This window comes from Pseudochaenichthys georgianus, chromosome 14, assembly GCF_902827115.2.
Source record: "Pseudochaenichthys georgianus chromosome 14, fPseGeo1.2, whole genome shotgun sequence".
Classification (NCBI taxonomy): Eukaryota; Metazoa; Chordata; class Actinopteri; order Perciformes; family Channichthyidae; genus Pseudochaenichthys; species Pseudochaenichthys georgianus.
Genome location: NC_047516.1, coordinates 2,976,171 through 3,000,655, shown reverse-complemented (window position 1 = coordinate 3,000,655; position 24,485 = coordinate 2,976,171). Strand labels below are relative to the sequence as shown.

Below are 24,485 nucleotides of genomic sequence, written 5' to 3'. Positions count from 1 at the left end.
TGATGCAGGGAAGAACCGTTGGTAACTTTTTCTTATTGAAAAACAACATGACTTTTGTCTCATCTGAATTTAACACCAACCTGAGGTGGAACAGATGTGACTGAAAGTGTCAAAAGCAGACGTTCAAATGCAAGGGCAACCGTGCTAGCACAACAGTATCATCTGCATATAGATGTACAGAGGCATCAATACTTTGAACCACATCATTTATATAAATAGTAAAAAGGGCGGGTCCCAAGACCGAACCTTGAGGAACGCCTCTGGGCACATTAAGAAAGCTTGAGGAGAGAAAGATAGTTTGCAAACCAACCAACAGCTCGGTCAGACAGGCCTATATGAGAAGGCTTCATGGTCCAGGTATCAAATGCCTTGGATAAGTCTACAAAAAGGGCAGCACTTTGCGTCCAAGCCTTCAACAATGTCATTCACTACTTTCAAAGCAGCCGTTACTGTGCTGTGCTGCTTCCTAAAGCCTGACTGGTGAGGAGATAGAATGTTGTTCAAGCTTAAATATTCTTTGATTTTATCATTCACCATTCAAGTACTTAAAATAGAGAGCTTGGAAATTGGTCTGGGATCCCCACCTTTCAATAAGGGGAGAACATTTGCAGTTTTCCAAACATCTGGAATGACATTGCTTGTTATAGAAAGATTAAAAACATGATGGCTATAATATCTGCAGCTAGCCGTAGGGAATAAGGGGGGAGATCGTCCGGGCCTGCTGATTTGTTGGGGTCGAGGCCCTTTAGAGCCTTACAAACCTCCCCAACATTGAAGGGGTTGAAGGAGAACGTGTGGCTACTGGAGGCATGACTGGTGGTGATGGAGGGAGAAGATTTACCAAAAGATAATGTGTCAAACAAGGAACTGGAGGCAATCAAATGTTTATTAAAACAATTAAGCATCTCTGTCTTATTTGACACAGGGGTGCGGAGTCAACAACAATGTTAGGAGGCAGCTCTAAGGAGCGAGAGCTGGCAGAGAGGGATTTTATGGTATGCCAAAATCTCCTAGGATTGTTTAAACTGTCTGTGGTCTGGGATAAGTAAACATCGCTTTTGGCTTTTTTAATGGAAGCAGTACAGCGATTACGCAGTTGACGAAAAAGAAGCCAGTCAGCCTCAGAGCCTGTCTTCCTCGCAGAAGCCCAAAGGAGATTCCTCTTGCGTAAGAGGGCTGCCAGATCAGAAGTGAACCAGGGGTTTCACGGCCCTTCACCCTGAACCGGCGAAACGGAGCATGTTTATCTAAAAAATAACTAAAACTGTCATAAAAATACTTCCAAGCACGGTCAACATCACCGATCAATCAAATACGATCCCATTTAAAATGAACTAAGTCATGAAGAAAGGCTTGCTCTATAAAGTGCTTAACATTTCTTTTCAGAACAACACAGGGTTTGGTACGGGGGATTTTGGTATCCCTAATAGCACCAACTAGACAATGATCATGAGCAAAGACCCCGGTTGCAGTATATTTATGGGGTTGATTAGTAATTAAAAGATCGATAAGAGATGATTTATTTAGACACCGGGGAGTGGAGTGCACCAGCTGGGCATACAAAAGTAGGGCTTAACTCTAACGTCGGGCTTAGCTACGTCCGACGTAGTGATTCGAATTTACACCGAGTGCACCAAGCCTGACTAGTCTCGGGCGTAGCTGCGCCTGGTCTTAAGATGCGCGTCCACGTGAATACACGCGAAACAGTAATTGTTGCCAAGCAACGCCATTTTACAGACTCAGAGGACCGCAGAGAAAAGGGAATTCCCACACCCACAGCGTCAGCGATGACTCAAGGGGAATCCCAAATGGCCACACCCCGAAAGAGAAAGAGGGATTGGTCCGAGCTACAGCGGGAACTGACGGAGAAATAAATCGTTCGTGTGGAGGTGGAGACCGTCAAATTGAGAAGGAGAAATTGAGACTCTTCTTAACGCCCTTTCATTGTTAAACATGTAAACAAGACGCCCTGCCATCGTTAATATCCTTCTTGCCTGTTTTACGTTACTATGGATACTAGTCTGTCTTTCCGATGTACGCCCGCTCCATACTAGGCGTGAAAGTTACACCCGGGCGCAACGCATACAGGGCTTAAGTCTAAGTGGTGCACTAGTCATAACTTTAGTTTGGTCTTACCTTCGGTTCTACGTCGGACGTAGAGTTACGCCCAGCTGGTGCACTCCACTCCTGGTGTTAAGACGAGTAGGACTTTCAATTACTTGTGTACAATTTAGAGACATACAATGAGCTTTAAAATCATCAGACACTGGTGAAAGCCAGTCCCAGTTAAAATCACCTACCAGGATGATTTCCTTAAACTGTAGTTGAGATAAAAGCTGCATTAGCGAGGATAATGTGTCGTTTGTAGCAGAAGGGTGCCTATAGCAACCAACAACAGTTAAAGACTGACCACCAGATAAATCAATCTTTAGTGCTAAGATTTCGAGAAGATGACCTGTGCAGCAAGATTATGTTTCACGTAAATCGCCACGCCACCACCTTTCCTGGGGCGGTCCGAACGATAAATATTGAAGCCGTCAATTCCGACATCTTTATCCAATATTTTCTTTGAAAGCCAAGTCTCAGAAACTTTAACATGAGACTGAAGCAAACCCTGGCAACGAAACAAACAATGAATCTTAAATGTAAGATGTGCACCTGTGCTGTTTGCTAATTGTGCCTCAGGGATGTAAATATTGGCACCATAAAAAAACAAACTAAATAATATGGTAAATGGACTGTACTAATATAACGCTTTATCCAGTCCACACACACACACACACACACACACACACACACACACACACACACACACACACACACACACACACACACACACACACACACACACACACACACACACACACACACACACACACACACACACACACACACACACACACACACACACACACACACACACACACACACACACACACACACACACACACACACACACTTGATTGTTTTCCTGCACATGTTACAAATTAATTATCTATCTTTCTTAGTAAGTTGCATTGTTTATTTCAAATTGGTAGTTAGTTGCTTTCTTGACAAAATAGATGGAGATAAAGTACTTACAGGCCTTGTATAAGTGTTTGGCTAGATAGGGACTTCGGTGCACATAGAACAACGTTCCTTTATATAAAATGAAAATGGGAAATGGCTCAAGGGGTTTTTATTTGCGTTGGCTTAACGATTTTAGTGAGTCGAATAGTGTTGAAGGGGGAATTTAAATGCTGGATTCCTAATAAAGTCAGCAGAGCATTTGTACTTCATTACTGTTGGACTCCCTACGACTAAAATGATACTGAGCAGAGAGGGCAGCACAAAATGTTTCTTTTCAAATAAAGTCTATTTCACACGGACAGAAGAAAAGGCTAAAACTATTATATTATATATAAAAAAATATTTAGAAATGAGACAAATAACAAGTGCCTTTAAATGGAAAATTACGAATAAATCCACATTTTAGAAGCTGGTCAGCAAGATATCTCCATTTTATATGAAGGAAAATATCCCTTTCAGTCATTTCCACACGTCACTTTCTGCTTAAGAGCCATGGTTCGGGCTCTAGATTTTTGAAAGTGCTCTCTTCTGTCTCTCTAATGGATAACTGATACAAAAATAAATAACACTCAACCTGCTCTGATGGAGTTAGTTGGCGGCGAGCTCGCTGCGGGTAAATGAAATCAACTGGCAGAGCGTAATATGGCCATATGAATATGCTGCCTTCAATCTATACACACCGTAATGATGGAGAGCCCCTGATGGTTGAAAGCAAAGAGAGGACATCTGGCAGAAAGGGAAAGTGTTTTGTTTTTAAAATGATGGCACTGAACACCAGAGGGTTGCTTCATCAGGTGGAGAGCGTAGTATCGCATTGGTGGTGAAACAAAAGCTGTAAAAAAGCAATAACATTATAAGGAAATAGTCCAATCGGGAGTATCATCTGCCTTATGACTTATTCTGCCTCTACTGTGACATGTTCACATGCTTTAATGTTCAAAAGCTCTTTATCACGTACACTGTTTTGGATAGATAGATACTGATATACACCTGAACATCAGCAGGAGAGGACTCTTTAAAGTAGAGACACTACATACTGATATACACCTGAACATCAGCAGGAGAGGACTCTTTAAAGTAGAGACACTACATACTGATATACACCTGAACATCAGCAGGAGAGGACTCTTTAAAGTAGAGACACTACATACTGATATACACCTGAACATCAGCAGGAGAGGACTCTTTAAAGTAGAGACACTACATACTGATATAAACCTGAATATCATCAGGAGAGAACTCTTTAAAGTAGAGACACTACATACTGATATACACCTGAACATCAGCAGGAGAGGACTCTTTAAAGTAGAGACACTACATACTGATATAAACCTGAATATCATCAGGAGAGAACTCTTTAAAGTAGAGACACTACATACTGATATACACCTGAACATCAGCAGGAGAGGACTCTTTAAAGTAGAGACACTACATACTGATATACACCTGAACATCAGCAGGAGAGGACTCTTTAAAGTAGAGACACTACATACTGATATACACCTGAACATCAGCAGGAGAGGACTCTTTAAAGTAGAGACACTACATACTGATATACACCTGAACATCAGCAGGAGAGGACTCTTTAAAGTAGAGACTCTACATACTGATATACACCTGAACATCAGCAGGAGAGAACTCTTTAAAGTAGAGACTCTACATACTGATATACACCTGAACATCAGCAGGAGAGGACTCTTTAAAGTAGAGACACTGCATACTGATATACACCTGAACATCAGCAGGAGAGGACTCTTTAAAGTAGAGACACTACATACTGATATACACCTGAACATCAGCAGGAGAGGACTCTTTAAAGTAGAGACACTACATGCTGATATACACCTGAACATCAGCAGGAGAGGACTCTTTAAAGTAGAGACACTACATACTGATATGAACCTAAAAAACCAATAGCAGGTCCCCTTTAAAGCAGACCAATAAGATGATGAACCATGGATGCTGTGGTAACTGTTTTTAAAAATGTAGTGACTGCATGAACAAGAAATGCCTTTTAGATGAAGCTCATCTCTCATGCACAAAGTCAATTATAAGGATCATCCTCTAGGTTGGTTTTTGGGAAGAGGAGGGGGCAGCGGGGAAGAACAATAACACTTGAAAATTAGGGCCCTCATCTACAACAAGCTAATGTTATCTTGCTCTTTCAGAAGCAGAACTATTGTGAGTGTAATTCTCCAAAGGAAGGGCAGATAGAAAACATCACTTTATGCCTGGAGTCAGAAATCATCCCGAGCTCCAGAAGCAATCAAAGCCTCTCTGACGGACCGCTCAATCGGAACAAATCTCCCGAGTCCGCAGAAATCACCGGCATTGTGCTTGATTATCACATCGGATTGCATTAAAGAGAATGCGTATCTGTGCCGGCTGATTGATGGCTTCTGCGCCTCGGGCGTTTTTATCCCGGCTGATTCACGCTCTGCCGATAATGCGCCTGCAGAGAATACCGCTCACTTTAAAAGGTAGAATCTAATGCTGGAGATTATTCGCACGTTATTTGTTAATCAGTCAATCATTGATAGTTTTAATTTTTAATTTTTTCAGACATTTTACGAAAGAAAACTTGTTGCTGTTTGTAAGCAAATAAATCACCAACTTTTCTCCTTGGAGATATTTAAGGAGCCGTATTCTGAGAAAGAGTCCTCTTCTGCTGATGTTCAGGTGTATATCAGTATGTCGTGTCTCTACTTTAAAGAGTCCTCTCCTGCTGATGTTCAGGTGTATATCAGTATGTCGTGTCTCTACTTTAAAGAGTCCTCTCCTGCTGATGTTCAGGTGCATATCAGTATGTAGTGTCTCTACTTTAAAGAGTCCTCTTCTGCTGATGTTCAGGTGTATATCAGTATGTCGTGTCTCTACTTTAAAGAGTCCTCTCCTGCTGATGTTCAGGTGCATATCAGTATGTAGTGTCTCTACTTTAAAGAGTCCTCTCTGCTGATGTTCAGGTGTATATCAGTATGTAGTGTCTCTACTTTAAAGAGTCCTCTCCTGCTGATGTTCAGGTGTATATCAGTATGTAGTGTCTCTACTTTAAAGAGTCCTCTCCTGCTGATGTTCAGGTGTATATCAGTATGTAGTGTCTCTACTTTAAAGAGTCCTCTCCTGCTGATGTTCAGGTGTATATCAGTATGTAGTGTCTCTACTTTAAAGAGTGCTCTCCTGCTGATGTTCAGGTGTATATCAGTATGTAGTGTCTCTACTTTAAAGAGTCCTCTCCGCTGATGTTCTGGTGTATATCAGTATGTAGTGTCTCTACTTTAAAGAGTCCTCTCCTGCTGATGTTCAGGTGTATATCAGTATGTAGTGTCTCTACTTTAAAGAGTCCTCTCCTGCTGATGTTCAGGTGTATATCAGTATGTAGTGTCTCTACTTTAAAGAGTGCTCTCCTGCTGATGTTCAGGTGTATATCAGTATGTAGTGTCTCTACTTTAAAGAGTCCTCTCCCGCTGATGTTCTGGTGTATATCAGTATGTAGTGTCTCTACTTTAAAGAGTCCTCTCCTGCTGATGTTCAGGTGTATATCAGTATGTAGTGTCTCTACTTTAAAGAGTCCTCTCCTGCTGATGTTCAGGTGTATATCAGTATGCAGTGTCTCTACTTTAAAGAGTCCTCTTCTGCTGATGTTCAGGTGTATATCAGTATGTCGTGTCTCTACTTTAAAGAGTCCTCTCCTGCTGATGTTCAGGTGTATATCAGTATGTCGTGTCTCTACTTTAAAGAGTCCTCTCCTGCTGATGTTCAGGTGCATATCAGTATGTAGTGTCTCTACTTTAAAGAGTCCTCTTCTGCTGATGTTCAGGTGTATATCAGTATGTCGTGTCTCTACTTTAAAGAGTCCTCTCCTGCTGATGTTCAGGTGCATATCAGTATGTAGTGTCTCTACTTTAAAGAGTCCTCTCTGCTGATGTTCAGGTGTATATCAGTATGTAGTGTCTCTACTTTAAAGAGTCCTCTCCTGCTGATGTTCAGGTGTATATCAGTATGTAGTGTCTCTACTTTAAAGAGTCCTCTCCTGCTGATGTTCAGGTGTATATCAGTATGTAGTGTCTCTACTTTAAAGAGTCCTCTCCTGCTGATGTTCAGGTGTATATCAGTATGTAGTGTCTCTACTTTAAAGAGTCCTCTCCTGCTGATGTTCAGGTGTATATCAGTATGTAGTGTCTCTACTTTAAAGAGTCCTCTCCCGCTGATGTTCTGGTGTATATCAGTATGTAGTGTCTCTACTTTAAAGAGTCCTCTCCTGCTGATGTTCAGGTGTATATCAGTATGTAGTGTCTCTACTTTAAAGAGTCCTCTCCTGCTGATGTTCAGGTGTATATCAGTATGTAGTGTCTCTACTTTAAAGAGTCCTCCAGTGTGCGAAAAAGTACACGTCCCACCGTCCGGGACGTGTTATTTACAATATCGGACAAGTAGATCTTTCAATTGACTTGTCCGGCGGACAAGTGACGTTTTTCGACCTGATTTATTGACAAATTATTGATAAATTCAGTTTACAAAAGGCAGAACTCATTCGCAAATTGTACGTGTCCGCCATTGTTCGTTTAGAAATGTTAGTTTCGGTTCTGCTTGTAGATTCCTAAGGAAATGCATCTCGCCGTTTTCTGTACAGTTAGACGGGGTGGGGCGGAGCGGGAAGTGCAGCACAGTGGCCGCGTTGGGAAGCAAAACTCGGTTCCGAGTAGGAACAAATAACAATTGTCCGGTACCGGGATTAATAAGAGTTGTGAGGACAGGAGGCGAGGCCGAACCCCGAGCCCCGCGGACTGCAGCTCTCTCTATGCTCCGTATCAGCTGATCGCTGCACGGTGCAGCTCAGCGTCTCTCGCTCTCTATTTCTACACACAGCGGATCCGCTGCCCGTTAACAGCCTCATCTGTGTCAAACGTTCTTATGTTCTTTCTCTAACACGTAATGAAGGTTATTAAGCGTTTTAGCTCCTGTGTTGTTAATATTGACCGCCATTTCCTTTATGAAGTGAAGCAGCCTCCCTCCCTGTGTCCTCGCGCTGTCCTCACATCCCCGGACCCCCAGACTCAGAGGAGCACAGGGATGTCAGTATTGTTTATGAAGCAGGGTATAGAAAGTACATTATTGAAATGAAAATACTATTTATTTATTTTTACAAACCGTGAGCAGCTGGGCAGCTGCAGCATGTGTATTGCAGGACATGTGTAAGCGTGCAAGCGTCTTTGAGTTGTAGAAAAGCGCTAGGCCTATAGGCTATAAATATAATGTATTATTATTATTATTAGGTTATGTCCTATGTGTTGGACATGTGTGGTTGGACTCTGTCTCACAGGCAGGTTGCAGTGTAGCATCAGAAGAGACTGGGCCAATTGTACATTCTCAAACTGCACCACTTAGAACTAACTAAACAATGCAGAGATTATTTTTATATAATTGTATTCAATAACCGTAAGAAATTAAACAGTATGAAGTGATTTGTAAATAGGAATACAGATTTGACTTAATGTTTTCATAAATATATTTTTCTCCCAGTTTGACTTATTTTGACCCTCTCAAAGAACCGGAATAGAGAACCGAAAATAACCGGAATCGAAAAGCAGAACCGGAATCGTTAAAATCCAAACGATACCCAACCCTATGTGTAATGCAGTAAAATCTTACCGCTCACTTACGTTAGCGGTGTCGTAAAAACCGTGGGAAAATGTAAAATACGATGACGAAGAAGAAGATTCCAGTGGCCCCAATTTTTGTCCATTCTGGACAAGTGAAAAATGTATTCGGACAAGTACATTTCCAAACTCTCTTGTCTATGGACAAGTACTCTCTAAAAACTTTTTCTCACACTGGTCCTCTCCTGCTGATGTTCAGGTGTATATCGGTATGTAGTGTCTCTACTTTAAAGAGTCCTCTCCTGCTGATGTTCAGGTGTATATCGGTATGTAGTGTCTCTACTTTAAAGAGTCCTCTCCTGCTGATGTTCACGTGTATATCAGTATCTAGTGTCTCTACTTTAAAGAGTACTCTCCTGCTGATGTTCAGGTGTATATCAGTATGTGGTGTCTCTACTTTAAAGAGTCCTCTCCTGCTGATGTTCAGGTGTATATCAGTATGTAGTGTCTCTACTTTAAAGAGTCCTCTCCTGCTGATGTTCAGGTGTATATCAGTATGTAGTGTCTCTACTTTAAAGAGTCCTCTCCTGCTGATGTTCAGGTGTATATCAGTATGTAGTGTCTCTACTTTAAAGAGTCCTCTCCTGCTGATGTTCAGGTGTATATCAGTATGTAGTGTATCTACTTTAAAGAGTCCTCTCCTGCTGATGTTCAGGTGTATATCAGTATGTAGTGTCTCTACTTTAAAGAGTCCTCTCCTGCTGATGTTCAGGTGTATATCGGTATGTAGTGTCTCTACTTTAAAGAGTCCTCTCCTGCTGATGTTCACGTGTATATCAGTATCTAGTGTCTCTACTTTAAAGAGTACTCTCCTGCTGATGTTCAGGTGTATATCAGTATGTGGTGTCTCTACTTTAAAGAGTCCTCTCCTGCTGATGTTCAGGTGTATATCAGTATGTAGTGTCTCTACTTTAAAGAGTCCTCTCCTGCTGATGTTCAGGTGTATATCAGTATGTAGTGTCTCTACTTTAAAGAGTCCTCTCCTGCTGATGTTCAGGTGTATATCAGTATGTAGTGTCTCTACTTTAAAGAGTCCTCTCCTGCTGATGTTCAGGTGGATATCAGCATGTAGTGTCTCTACTTTAAAGAGTCCTCTCCTGCTGATGTTCAGGTGTATATCAGTATGTAGTGTCTCTACTTTAAAGAGTCCTCTCCTGCTGATGTTCAGGTGTATATCAGTATGTAGTGTCTCTACTTTAAAGAGTCCTCTCCTGCTGATGTTCAGGTGTATATCAGTATCTAGTGTCTCTACTTGAAAGAGTCCTCTCCTGCTGATGTTCAGGTGTATATCAGTATGTAGTGTCTCTACTTTAAAGAGTCCTCTCCTGCTGATGTTCAGGTTCATATCAGTATGTAGTGTCTCTACTTTAAAGAGTCCTCTCCTGCTGATGTTCAGGTGTATATCAGTATGTAGTGTCTCTACTTTAAAGAGTCCTCTCCTGCTGATGTTCAGGTGTATATCAGTATGTAGTGTCTCTACTTTAAAGAGTCCTCTCCTGCTGATGTTCAGGTTCATATCAGTATGTAGTGTCTCTACTTTAAAGAGTCCTCTCCTGCTGATGTTCAGGTGTATATCAGTATGTAGTGTCTCTACTTTAAAGAGTCCTCTCCTGCTGGTGTTCAGGTGTATATCAGTTTTAAAGAGTCCTCTCCTGCTGATGTTCAGGTGTATATCAGTATGTAGTGTCTCTACTTTAAAGAGTCCTCTCCTGCTGATGTTCAGGTGTATATCAGTGTGTTGTGTCTCTACTTTAAAGAGTCCTCTCCCGCTGATGTTCAGGTGTATATCAGCATGTAATGTCTCTACTTTAAAGAGTCCTCTCCTGCTGATGTTCAGGTGTATATCAGTATGTAGTGTCTCTACTTTAAAGAGTCCTCTCCTGCTGATGTTCAGGTGTATATCAGCAGGTAGTGTCTCTACTTTAAAGAGTCCTCTCCTGCTGATGTTCAGGTGTATATCAGTATGTAGTGTCTCTACTTTAAAGAGTCCTCTCCTGCTGATGTTCAGGTGTATATCAGTGTGTAGTGTCTCTACTTTAAAGAGTCCTCTCCTGCTGATGTTCAGGTGTATATCAGTATGTAGTGTCTCTACTTTAAAGAGTCCTCTCCTGTTGATGTCCAGGTGTATATCAGTATGTAGTGTCTCTACTTTAAAGAGTCCTCTCCTGCTGATCTTCAGGTGTATATCAGTATCTAGTGTCTCTACTTTAAAGAGTCCTCTCCTGTTGATGTCCAGGTGTATATCAGTATGTAGTGTCTCTACTTTAAAGAGTCCTCTCCTGCTGATGTTCAGGTGTATATCAGTATCTAGTGTCTCTACTTTAAAGAGTCCTCTCCTGCTGATGTTCAGGTGTATATCAGTATGTAGTGTCTCTACTTTAAAGAGTCCTCTCCTGCTGATGTTCAGGTATATATCAGTATGAAGAGTCTCTACTTTAAAGAGTCCTCTCCTGCTGATGTTCAGGTGTATATCAGTATGTAGTGTATCTACTTTAAAGAGTCCTCTCCTGCTGGTGTTCAGGTGTATATCAGTATGTAGTGTCTCTACTTTAAAGAGTCCTCTCCTGCTGATGTTCAGGTGTATATCAGTATGTAGTGTCTCTACTTTAAAGAGTCCTCTCCTGCTGGTGTTCAGGTGTATATCAGTATGTAGTGTCTCTACTTTAAAGAGTCCTCTCCTGCTGGTGTTCAGGTGTATATCAGTTTTAAAGAGTCCTCTCCTGCTGATGTTCAGGTGTATATCAGTGTGTAGTGTCTCTACATGTCTCCATGCTTTAATGTTCAAAAAGCTCTTTATTGTTCTCATACTGTCTGTGCTGCAGCACCTCTTTTCACCCTCTGTCTGAAACCAGAGCCCAGTCTGCTCTGATTGGTTAGCTTGCCGGCTCACGTACAATGTGTTGGAGCGCCAGCCAAAAGAAGCGAGAGTGTTATGTAGTGATGTCACTATGTTCAGGAAGTAAACAAAGGACTAAAATCGAGGGAACAGGGGATTTTAGCCTTTGCAGACCATTGACATGCACTAAAACCTAGAGAACACACTACAGGAAAGGGAACCCTTAAAAAGCATAATACGCTCTTACATTTTGCTAGGACTGTATGTGCACTTTGCTTTTGTTTGCTTGATTTGATTTGAATACAAGTTATATATAGAATAACATTTGAAACAATGAATACAAATACAAAAGGTGTATAACAGAAATGAAGCATAGCCCATGGATGGTGAGTGGCACTGCACATGAACATGAAGACATATGAAGTGAAGGGTGTGTGTTGGGTAAGGGTGCACACTCACACACAGATAAAAGAGTGTGTGTGTGTGTGTGTGTGTGTGTGTGTGTGTGGGGGGGATACTGTACCTTGGTTGGCCTCGAGGGGGGAGATGGAGGAGGAGATGGTGGTGGAGGTGGAGGCGGTGGTGGGTTTAGGGGTAGTGGTGGGAGCATCTGGATGAGAGGACACACACACCACAAACACAGGGGGAAACAAATGAGTACAAAAAGCCATGACGATAAAGTAAAGTCAGTGTGAGGCGACGCTATCTGCCTGATGTACGACCAGCAGCAGTGTGTGTGTGTGTGTGTGTGTGTGTGTGTGTGTGTGTGTGTGTGTGTGTGAGATTTAAAGGGCGGCTGCAGACCTTTTGATGAATCGGTGACTGTTCTCACTGCGACCCATCATCTGCTCGTACAGACGTCTCGGGGATATAGACTCTTTTTTTTGGGCTCACGATTTATATATATTTTAAAATGCATTACTTTTCATATTTTGCAGTTTCACCTAATTCTATTATATTCTGTTACTTCCGTTCTTCATTTTTTATATTTATTGTTGTGGTCCCTGCCCCTGTTGTCATTTTCGTATAAATGAATTGTAATAGTTATAATATCTAAATAATATTAAATCATAAATGACAACAATGCTAATATTGTTGTCATAAGTTATATAAACAATGAATGAAATACTAATCAAATAACGTTAACATAATAACCTAGCATCTTGCTAATTGTTGTTAGCATTTAAGATCCTCTGAACACCAGCTGCTGTTGTTCATTGTTGTGCATTTACGAACAAACAAATGTGTGTGTGCATTATTAATATCGCCAAGGAGAAAACTTGGTGAGAAAAATAAAATATGGATGAAGAAACTGAAAACACAACAACACATAAATGGTACTGCACAACAACAGAAGGAGGGACACAAATAAAAACAGCCCTAAAGCGGGGACAATATCTCCCCCCACGGCTTCTCATTTTATACTTCATTATCCGGGGGAGACTCCCTACGCTGGAAATGTCCAGAGGGAGTTATCAAAAGTGACATTTCCCTTGTTGAAGTGGCAGCTGCACTGATATGAAGCCGCGGGCAGTGCTGATGCTTAAACACCCCCATGCTGCTCTGATTGCCTGGGAAAGGACTGAACACGCATTCATAAAAGGTGCTGGACAAATAGGTAGGAAGGACACACGTTAGTGACATACAGGTGCTATAGGAAGGAAAGGAGAGGAGGGAAGAGGAGGCAGGAGAGGTTAACTGTTAGGAGCAGAGTGGAAGTAAAGTAAAGTAGAAATACTAAGATGTATTGTATCAGTGTGTCGTGTCTCTACATGTCTCCATGCTTTAATCCAAAAAGCTCTTTATTTTTCTCATCCTGCCTGCTCTGTTGTGATTGGTCAACAGCTTAGAGATGTCCCGCCCCTAAGCCCTAAGCCCATCACGTACAATGTGTTGTTGTTCCATAGTGATGTCTCGTTGGAAGTGCTGCTATTGGCTCAGCTCTACAACACATTGATTTTGACATTTCTAAGCGGTTGACCAATGACAGATAACAGCCGTCCAGCTAACCAATCAGAGCAGACTGGGCTCTGGTTTCAGACAGAGGGTGAAAAGATAAAACTAAAAATGCAATTCATCCCAAACCCACACTGATAAATACATAATACACGTTTTCTTGACGCCTGTAGAGCAAGATGTCTTCCCTCAGGGTGTGGAGGTTGTTTATCCTTTGGAAATACGTCTTCCCTGAGGGCACACGTTGCTGCACAAATCTGTTCATAATTATTATTTTAGAAATCTATTTCATGTGCTGGAGTTTAAGTAATTCCAAAACAAGGCGGAGAGGTCCGTGAAGCTGCTCAGAACTGAAGCACTTTTTAAAATGCTAATGAAGGCCTTCAGGTGATCTGGATCAGTATCCAAACGCTGAGATGTTTTTAATGTAACAACAATCCAATTCCTTCAGAGACAACCTCGACAAAACAAAAGGCAGTACCGAGCGATGCCGGGGGGAGTGATCCGCTAGGGGATTGGCTGAATCGGAACTCTGACCCAACAACAACTATTTACTTTGAGCACCAGGAAAAGCGCTATATCAATGTAATGTCTTATTATTTTATTATTAACAACCACAACAACTAGGACGCCCACATATATAACAAGACATGGATAAAGCATTTGAGGCGGGACCCGTTCACTTCCTATCCTTTGTGGTGCGGAAGCCAAAATGGCCTAACAAAAAAACCTGGATTAACCCTAGATATAGAAGCGAGAGTGTTACGTAGTGATGTCACTATGTTCAGGAAGTAAACAAAGGAGTACCATCAATTAGGGGTGTAACGGTTCACAGAAGTCACGGTTCGGTTCGTACCTCGGTTTGGGGGGCACGGTTCGGCACGGTTCGGTACAACAACAAGAAAAAGCAAAAAAAAGTCCCAAATGCATAATTCCAGGTTTGTTGTTATTTACGTTTGAACAGTAGTGCAAGTTTCAGTTTCAAAATAAGGAACTCTGACATTTTGAATAATTAACTGTATTAAACAGTTAAAAACAAACCATAAACCGTACCACACACACTCAGATGGGCATAGTATCTATAATGGCTGATGTCAAACTAAAAGGTTTCATCAAGCTGTAAAACTAAAAAGAATGTCTTACATCATAAATAATAAGAAAGTGTTTCAAGAGCGCAAAGTCGTTGAAAAACATTATGCCAAAAGCTTCCGTTATTTATTTTGGTCTCTCGGCTCTCATGTCTCTTGGCTTCTTAAAAACAGCGGGGATCAGCTGTTGAACTGCTGTTGTCTTTCACCGGGCTCCGGTGAGTGGCTAACTCTGGGTTCTGATGTGATTTAGCATGTTTGGCGTGTGTCTCCATTAGCATACCGCACCGCTATCGAACAACGCCGACACACCGTCCTCGTCCGATCCACCACTCGCGCACCTCATCGTTATTGTAGTCCACAGGGAACCCGAAATGTTCCCACAGCTGATTTAAAAGAAGCAGGTGGGTTCTAGCTCCTGTTATCTGAAATCGCCATACTAACTTTTCTTCTTCTTGTATTTAGTTCGTTTTGTTGTTGTGTTTCTTCTTGTTCTTCATTTGTTGTTTAAGGGCGGCTGGCAAACAGCTTTTAGGCGCAATACCGCCCCCTGGAGTATATATAGTGTAGTGGATACTACCCTGAATGACAGACTTTTTTCCCACTCGTAAACAAAAGGCGTATTCGTCGTGTGACTGCATGTGCCGAACCGTGACGGTATGGGACGAATATGGATACCGTTACACCCCTACCATCAATAGGACTTAGGCGGGGGAATTCCTATCCTCAGCGCTGCAAAAGCCAAAACGGCCAATTAAGAACAAAAACACCTGGATCAACCCTTAGCTTTTGGGCGGCCTTCCACATCTACAGAGACCAAGCGTACTTTTCCTTAAAGAGTCGAGACTAACTCCCATTAGAGGGAACACAGGGAATTTAGCCTTTGCAGGCCATTGACATGCAGTAAAACCCAAAGAACACACTAAAGGAAAGGGAAAATCCCCAAAAAGCACAACAGGGCCTCTTCAAGTAAAAAAAGCATAATTATAAATTCCGCTGAAACACAGATGGCCGCTCCTCCACTGGTTCCCCACACACTTTAGAGCCTCAAACCGCAGCTCGGGCGGTGCTGTCGAATTGTTTGTATCTCTTCATGAACTGCGAGGGTCCAGCAGATGTTTGGGATCATCAGCGACAACAACTCATTAAAAAGTTAGCAGTAAACCGATACAAATATCCAGATGTATGCTTCATGTTCTCCTCCTGGTCACAGAACTGGAGCGTATTGACTCTCAAATCAAATCAAGTTTTATTTATACAGCACATTTATAAACGATGTCTGGTGGAGCCAAAGTGCTGTACATAAAATAAAAATAGCCTACAGTAGAGACACTTTACAGCAAATACAACAGCTCAGACCCTCTGTCCTCAGACCCTCTGTCCTTAGACCCTCTGTCCTTAGACCCTCTGTCCTCAGACCCTCTGTCCTTAGAGCCTCTATCCTTAGACCCTCTGTCCTCAGACCCTCTGTCCTTAGACCCTCTGTCCTTAGACCCTCTGTCCTCAGACCCTCTGTCCTCAGACCCTCTGTCCTTAGACCCTCTGTTCTTAGACCCTCCGTCCTTAGACCCTCTGTCCTCAGACCCTCTGTCCTCAGACCCTCTGTCCTCAGAGCCTCTGTCCTCAGACCATCTGTCCTCAGACCCTCTGTCCTTAGACCCTCTGTCCTTAGACCCTCTGTCCTCAGACCCTCTGTCCTTAGAGCCTCTATCCTTAGACCCTCTGTCCTCAGACCCTCTGTCCTCAGACCCTCTGTCCTTAGACCCTCTGTCCTCAGACCCTCTGTCCTCAGACCCTCTGTCCTTAGACCCTCTGTTCTTAGACCCTCCGTCCTTAGACCCTCTGTCCTCAGACCCTCTGTCCTCAGACCCTCTGTCCTCAGAGCCTCTGTCCTCAGACCATCTGTCCTCAGACCCTCCGTCCTCAGACCCTCTGTCCTCAGACCCTCTGTCCTCAGACCCTCTGTCCTCAGAGCCTCTGTCCTTAGAGCCTCTGTCCTTAGACCCTCTGTCCTTAGACCCTCTGTCCTCAGACCCTCTGTCCTCAGAGCCTCTGTCCTTAGAGCCTCTGTCCTTAGACCCTCTGTCCTCAGACCCTCTGTCCTCAGACCCTCTGTCCTTAGAGCCTCTGTCCTTAGACCCTCTGTCCTTAGACCCTCTGTCCTCAGACCCTCTGTCCTTAGACCCTCTGTCCTTAGACCCTCTGTCCTCAGACACTTTGTCCTTAGACCCTCTGTCCTTAGACCCTCTGTCCTTAGACCCTCTGTCCTCAGACCCTGTGTCCTTAGACCCTCTGTCCTTAGAGCCTCTGTCCTTAGACCCTCTGTCCTTAGAGCCTCTATCCTTAGACCCTCTGTCCTTAGACCCTCTGTCCTTAGAGCCTCTATCCTTAGACCCTCTCTCCTTAGACCCTCTGTCCTTAGACCCTCTCTCCTTAGACCCTCTGTCCTTAGACCCTCTGTCCTCAGACCCTCTGTCCTTAGACCCTCACATCGTACAAGGAAACACTTCCAGAGAAACCCCACAGTTTAAAGGGAACATGGGAGAAACCTCAGGGAGAGCAGCAGAGGAGGGATCCCTCTCCCAGGAAGGACAGACGTGCAATAGATGCCGTGTGTAAATCCAAGAGATAATACATTTCACAGCATATAGACCGAATGTTAGGAAATGCATGTGTCTGTAATGAGAAGATGAATCCACGAGGATGTCAACAGTCCCGTGGAAGCCATCAGGGAAGCAGCATGACGAGACCCAGAGACAGGTTCAGCCACGACCCGAAGTCCACGACTTAATCCAGAACTCAGGATAGAGGATCCAGGACACAGGACAGAGGATCCAGGACACAGGACTACAGCAAGAGGATTCTCAGAGTGCTTCCCCCCCGCTGAGTCACCAGGCGTGTCTCTGGTGAGGATTATGAATCAGCGTTCCCGCTCTGAATCAACGGAGCAGGACTGCATGAAGCGCCGACTCACTGCCTCCAAATCTGCTGAGTTTAAGGAGAGATACTACAAAACCCTGCAGGTAATTGCACCACATATTACCTGGGGAGTAGGTACCTCGCTTCTGATTCATGGAACCCGTTTTTAACTCGTGCTGAAAATACTTAAAATACAATGCTTGAGTAGATGTACTTCATTACATTCCACCACTGCCTCCAATACCCCCCCCCCCCCCTTGTAACTCAGTATTTTACATTAGATATTCTTTATTTTCCAGTCAGGATTATTGCTTTACTGATAAAGTTAACGTATTAAGACACAGAAACGGCCTTTAGCTTGTCAAATAAATATGTAGAGTATGTGTTAGTGTTAAGGGGGAGAAAAGCTAAAACAACATTTAACAACAAAACGAGCATTTTTCCGCAGTAAATATCCATTTTGGACATAAATACAGTTTGTATTGTGGTCAACATTGAGTGGTAGTTTGGGTGCAATCAAATCCAATCAATGTGAGAGGACAAGCCGCTCCGACATAAAGCTCTGACGCTCAGAATATGACTGATTGTACAGAAATACTAAAATCCCTCTGCAGAGACAGAAATGGAAGAAACCCAAAGCGTTTAAAATTCACCAGACGGAGACCGAATTCAAATCTTGCAAATTTGTTTTGAGAGTGATGAATGACTTTTCCTCCTCCAAACATTTTACACCAGCAATTTCTCTTCCACTCAAGAGCAATTTTAGAAAACTAAGAGGCCTCGCAGCTTCGAGGGAGATGTTTTTGGGACACTTTGCACCTCCTGGAAGAAAATACTGGATGCCACTTAAGAAGCTAACTTGTGGAGAAAGTACCGCTCGACTTAATGGAGAAGAAGAAGAAGTGTAGAGTAAGTACTGAGAGCTACAGGGTCACTGGGCATGCTGCTGAGCAATAAGAGGAGCAAGAGGCGGCCTGTAAACAACTAGAAAAAGACCCTCGGCACTTGGAAACACTTCAAAATGTTTGTTTTCTCACTCCGTGAAGTGAGAGGCAGTGAGGGAACTGTAAGAGTGTCAGACAGACTCGCCATCACTACTTCTAACACTGCTTAGTTGCATTAGCGATTCTGATTGGTCGATTTGGACATTCCGGAGTTCTGTTATTTTTCGAAAACAGACCGTTGCTAAGGAGAACAGACCGTTGCTAAGGAGGATCAATCCGCAGAAAGCAGTCCGGTTAATATATCACGTCAGCCGTGGACACAATATTATTATATTTTGGAATAATACAACACATGAGTACTTATACTTTAATGTTGTTTTGCTAATAATTCTGTTATTTTTCGAAAACAGACCGTTGCTAAGGAGAACAGACCGTTGCTAAGGAGGATCAATCTGCAGAAAGCAGTCCGGTTAATATATCACGTCAGCCGTGGACACAATATTATTATATTTTGGAATAATACAACACATATGAGTACTTGTACTTTAATGTTGTTTTGCTAATAATACTTCTGTAATTAAGTAACATGTTGTACTACCGACTTGGGAGTATTTTAACTTGGAAGCCAATATTGTACTTTTTAGAGGCAGTGATGGAATGTAATGAAGTACATTGTACTTAAAGTACAACCTTAAGGTACTTGTACTTTAAAATATTTGTATTTTATGCTACTTTATGCTTGTACTTAACAACATTATGGAAGCCTATTTGTTTTACTTTTTAGCCTTACACCATTACATTTATTTATCTGACAGCTTACAAAAATAAAATCATCATCAGCATATTATTATAGGTTAATATAATTGGCAGGAGTATTAAAGTAATTTAAATTAGCTCCACCTTTACCAGCTGTGATGGACACATGATTCTGGTATTTAGCACTTAGCAAAGCCATGTGCAGTTTCAGGTGATTGGGTTTAGTGCTTTTACTAAAGTTTGAATGCATCACTTTTACTTAAAAGATAGTTTTTCTTATCATTTACTTTAGTATGACTTATTTTACTTAAGTAATATGTCTTCTTACTCTGGTCTACATATCCTCCCTACTTCTGTTTGGGTACATATTCAGAGGTGGGCATGGGGAAGCAGGAGGTGGCGTGTGTGTGTGTGTGTGTGTGTGTGTGTGTGTGTGTGTGTGTGTGTGTGTGTGTGTGTGTGTGTGTGTGTGTGTGTGTGTGTGTGTGTGTGTGTGTGTGTGTGTGTGTGTGTGTGTGTGTGTGTGTGTGTGTGTGTGTTGTCAGGGGGCAGGAGGTGGATTGGACGATGGCTGTAAAAAAAGGTCTATATCAGACTATCCTTGTGTGGTGTTTAAATCAAATTCCCACATTTGACATTTTAACTAAAATAACATTTATACTCATTTTAGTTTTTCTTGTCCATCCAGTGGAATAAACATAAATATTAATAAAATAAATGTGTTTATAGGGTGACTTGTGTGTGTGTGTGTGTGTGTGTGTGTGTGTGTGTGTGTGTGTGTGTGTGTGTGTGTATGTGTGTGTGGTAAATAATGTGCGTATGAGCTCCTGACAGCTCAGCCACAACATCCCTTCTTCCCATTAGCGAGGCGGAGGTCGGCCTGATTTGCTGCTGAATTACAGTCAGCATTAGTGTTGTGGGAGTCATGGACACATCAAAGTCATCAAAAGACTTTCTGTGAAAGGACGGAGGCCTTCTGTGCTTTTAATGGCTGTGTGTGTGTGTGTGTGTGTGTGTGTGTGTGTGTGTGTGTGTGTGTGTGTGTGTGTGTGTTTTGTGCAAGGCTTTTAGTTACCCACGTGTTGCATTACCGTGTTTATCTTTGTGTTTCTCTCCCTGTGGGGGGATGTGTGGGAGGGAGAGAGATGGGAGAGAGATGGGCGACTTGCAGCCCTCGCCGTGGGATTTTGTTGTTTAGGCCCGAGGAGAAAGGCTCACAAAAAGCCGCTACAATTACCTTCAAAATTCACACTTGCACATGCAAAGTTGTGGATAATGGCTCGCACAAACGAGAGCAACATTGGGGTTCATTTGCATATGAACATACACACACACACACACACACACACACACACACACACACACACACACACACACACACACACACACACACACACACACACACACACACACACACACACACACACACACACACACACACACACACACACACACACACACACACACACACACACACACACACAGCTTATCATTCCCCTAGCTTAAATCCTTCACTTTCAAAACATTAAACACTTCAGAACAATATTTATTAAGATGTTTACCTACTAGGAATGATGTCTTAATTATTAAAAAAAGAAAAGAATAAGCAAATAAAAGAAATATCTGAATCATATTAATTTTAAATCAACAATTTAAAAAAATGCCCAAACTTTTGAAAGAAAATAATTCTTTCATAATTTTCTACTATTTTCCTCCTTATTTATATTTGAAATGTACTTAAAGGGGACCTATCATGCAAAATGCACTTTGTGATGTCTGTTATACATCAACATGTCCCCCCCCCGGTGTGTCAGGGAACTCACGCAGCGTCAGGAAATAAAACCCTCTCTCTTTTTCTCTAAAGACGGGGAACAACGGAGCTGATCCAGATTTGCGTCCGATATGACGTAATATCTGAAATGTGGACCCACGGCCCAATCAGAAACGTTGCTATCAGAAACCGACTGTTTTGGACGTAATATGGTCGGTGTTTACATTAGCATGCTAACACTCAGAGCTAACCTGTGCTGGAGAGCATGTGTGTGAAGAAGCAGGAAGTAGAAAGGAACTCGGCAAGAGAGAAAGCCTTTGAGCTCCAGACTGTTTCAGAGCCTTGATAATCCATGATATGGCGTTTCATCACGGCAGCATTTAGTTTAGACGGTAGTTGCCGGGTCCCACATGAGCTCAGACCCCTCCTCTTTTTTTTTTTTTAATCAACATTTAAAAAAAAAAGAAGCTTTATCCCCGAATCAGCACTTTAGAAACAGGAAGTGAAATAGAGGGATATGAGGCGTGGCTAGAATGATCTGTTTGGTATTTGCAGCAAAACACTTTATAGTGCAGATTTTTTCGAGTGAACCATGTTAACTCCCTCCATCACTGTTATGGAGCAGCCGTAATAGAGCAGCTGTAATAAAGCAGGTGGCACTGAGCTGTTTCCTGCTTTCTAACGGTTCCTAACGGTAACGCTGTTGTTTTATTGCACTCATCATTAGCACAGCGCCTCTCTCTGCTGTAAATAACATCCATTCAGCTGCTGTCCGTCAGGCTTTCAGACTCTCTTTATAGAAAAATGAGCCTTTTCTCTCTGCTAATTCCCTCTGACAATAGCAGCCAAATAATTTCTCTGCGGTCTCAGGGTGAACCAGACGTGATAGTGAAGTCATTTCAGGCCGGGGGAAATGAGCACATTAGAGTTTAATGCCCTGCTCAGGGAGGAGATGTCAGTGGTGTCAACAGAATAAAAGCAAGCTAAGATAATGCTTGTGAGGATGGGAGAAAATATAGATAAAGACGGGGATGCAACAACAGGAAGTGGAAAATACGAGTGCATCTGATAGAAGTAGGTGGAGGCATTGAAGGATTACCTCGGGTTAGTGGGAGGCTGGTCATACACAGCGCACGTATTGATCGACGGCTATGTTTAGCATGAACACAACTGCTTGCTAATGGTTTTTCCTCTCGACATTGAGGGCCTAAAGAGGGTAGTCGTGATGTACAGTTGGCCCTTTGTGGAAAATGTGTGGTTTTTAATTCAAGCTAAACAAGATTGACTTGACATCAGCAAGTTATAACATTTTTGTACCCATAAATCCAGCAAAACACCCTTTGATTGGTATTGTCTTCTGTATAATTTGTCTTAATATTTGTTTTACACTGTTTATTTCTTCATTTATTTTGTTGTATTTATTCATTTCGTCTTATGCCTTTCTTACTTTAACTGAGTGGGTTATCTGTTGTGAGTTGTTGGATGTATTTATTTGATTATCATGCCTATTTTACCTATTTGTATTCATTCTAATATTATATATCATGCACATGGTGAATGTGTGCAAATAAGGTTTTAACGTTCGACTTAAATTGAATTCATTTTGTTCTCTAGTATTTGAAAATAAATACATTTGAAGACTGGGATCAGGACAACTTTTAGGAACAAAATAATTGTGGATTTAGGGTTAGGGTTCCTGGAAAATACATTTTCACTCTTATTAGCAACTTATTTCACATTTTGGTTCCAATGACAAAAAAAAATAGGGTTGCTACTGTAGCAGGGATTTTTGAAATGTTAGTCCCCCACTGGATTTTGTTTACTAGTCAACACAAACAAGTGATATCTTCAAACTATCTGAAATAAGTCCATTTTATCAAAATGACTTTAAACATATTTCCTGTTGATCTTCTCCCTGACCGTCTGCATGCTCTCTGCACACGGCTGTGATATACTCTAAGTCCCTTTACCAACATTCAAATCAAATCCCCTAAAAGTCACGGCCAGTCTTCAAAATCCCCGATGAACAAAGCATAAGCAAATGCAGAATGTTAACTCCTCCTCAGGTCATTACCCTAACAATACACAGAGACACAAACATCACGAGGACATGACCTCCTCTTTGGAAGTGAAAATAGCTCCGTGTTAAAAAACATCTCAAGGAGCTGCTGTGGCGTGGGCGTGTTGCTCCAGGCTCTGGTGAGGAGATCAAATGTAATCCACATGGAGTAATCGCGAGTTTGCACGCTTATGAGAGGCAAAAACAGTCTGCTGTATGTTCTTTCCTACTGCTGGCGTCTTAATGCGTTTTTCTGAATCCATGTGCCGTGGTTAGGGTTAGGGGTAGGGTTACATCAAAGCTTAAGAGTGCAGTCGGAAATAAGGGAGGATTACAAGTATATAGCACCTGTAGTACAACACAGCACCTATTACAACGTCAGTATATTGCAATATGCTTAGCCTTGAGTATTCTCCAGCTGCAAGCAAGGAGCACCAGTGCTAAGGAATCATACATCTTTGAAATGTCTTCATCGTAAATGCTCTTCTCCAGTCTTAGCGACCACTCAATTACATTTAAAAGTCAGCATTCACACCCATTCATACAGAGGCAGAGGTGCTCAGAGAGACTTACATCCACACTCTGGTCACGCCATTTGGGGTTAAATATCTTGCCCAAGGACACATCGACATGTTGACTGCAGGATCTAAGGAATAACACATCCAACCATGCGATTGGTGGACAACCAAGCCACCGCCGCCCACCAGTCAACACACAGTATGAATGATTCTGGTGTTAATGTTAAAGGTCCCCAATCATACTGTCTCTCATCAATGTATCACAGGTCTCAGAGATATACAGAGCCTGTCTCTGATTGGCTGAAACACCAAACAGATCATTGCAGCATTACCCATAATCCCCTCTGTTTCAGCCCTGTTTCCAAAGTGCTGATTCTCTGTCTGTTACTTTAGATGAAAATAAGCAGCCCCTCCCCACGCCCCTCTGAGAGACATTTGGTTACAAAGAACTCAATGGAGCTCTAGAGGAGATTCAGGTGATAAGGGGGGGGGGGGGGGGGTTACCTTGTTGCTGATTGGCTAATGGTTACTCAAGCCAAAGCATCGTTATGACATCACAAAGTGGCCAAAATCTGATCAGCTCATTTTCAGACAGGTTTTTATAGAAATGGATCAAAAAGAGAGAAAATCTTTGTTCCTGAGACTTTCAGAGTCTCTTTCCACAGAGGGGACACATGTTGATGTAGAAGAGACATGAAGAAGAGGGGACACATGTTGATGTAGAAGAGACGTGAAGAAGAGGGGACACATGTTGATGTAGAAGAGATGTGAAGAAGAGGGGACACATGTTGATGTAGAAAAGACATGAGGAAGAGGGGACACATGTTGATGTAGAAGAGACATGGAGAAGAGGGGACACATGTTGATGTAGAAGAGACATGAAGAAGAGGGGACACATGTTGATGTAGAAGA

At 42.3% G+C, this 24,485-nt stretch overlaps 1 protein-coding gene across 1 annotated transcript in view; it reads right to left on the bottom strand.

The window, feature by feature from the left end:
• The window catches only part of LOC117458568 (cell adhesion molecule 1-like), a 539,809-nt gene that overhangs the window by 48,769 nt on the left and 466,555 nt on the right, over positions 1-24,485 (bottom strand). The window contains exon 7 of the mRNA XM_034099144.1: positions 12,086-12,172. Within this exon, the coding sequence (XP_033955035.1) occupies positions 12,086-12,172 (87 nt within the window). The remainder of the gene's footprint in view (positions 1-12,085; positions 12,173-24,485) is intronic.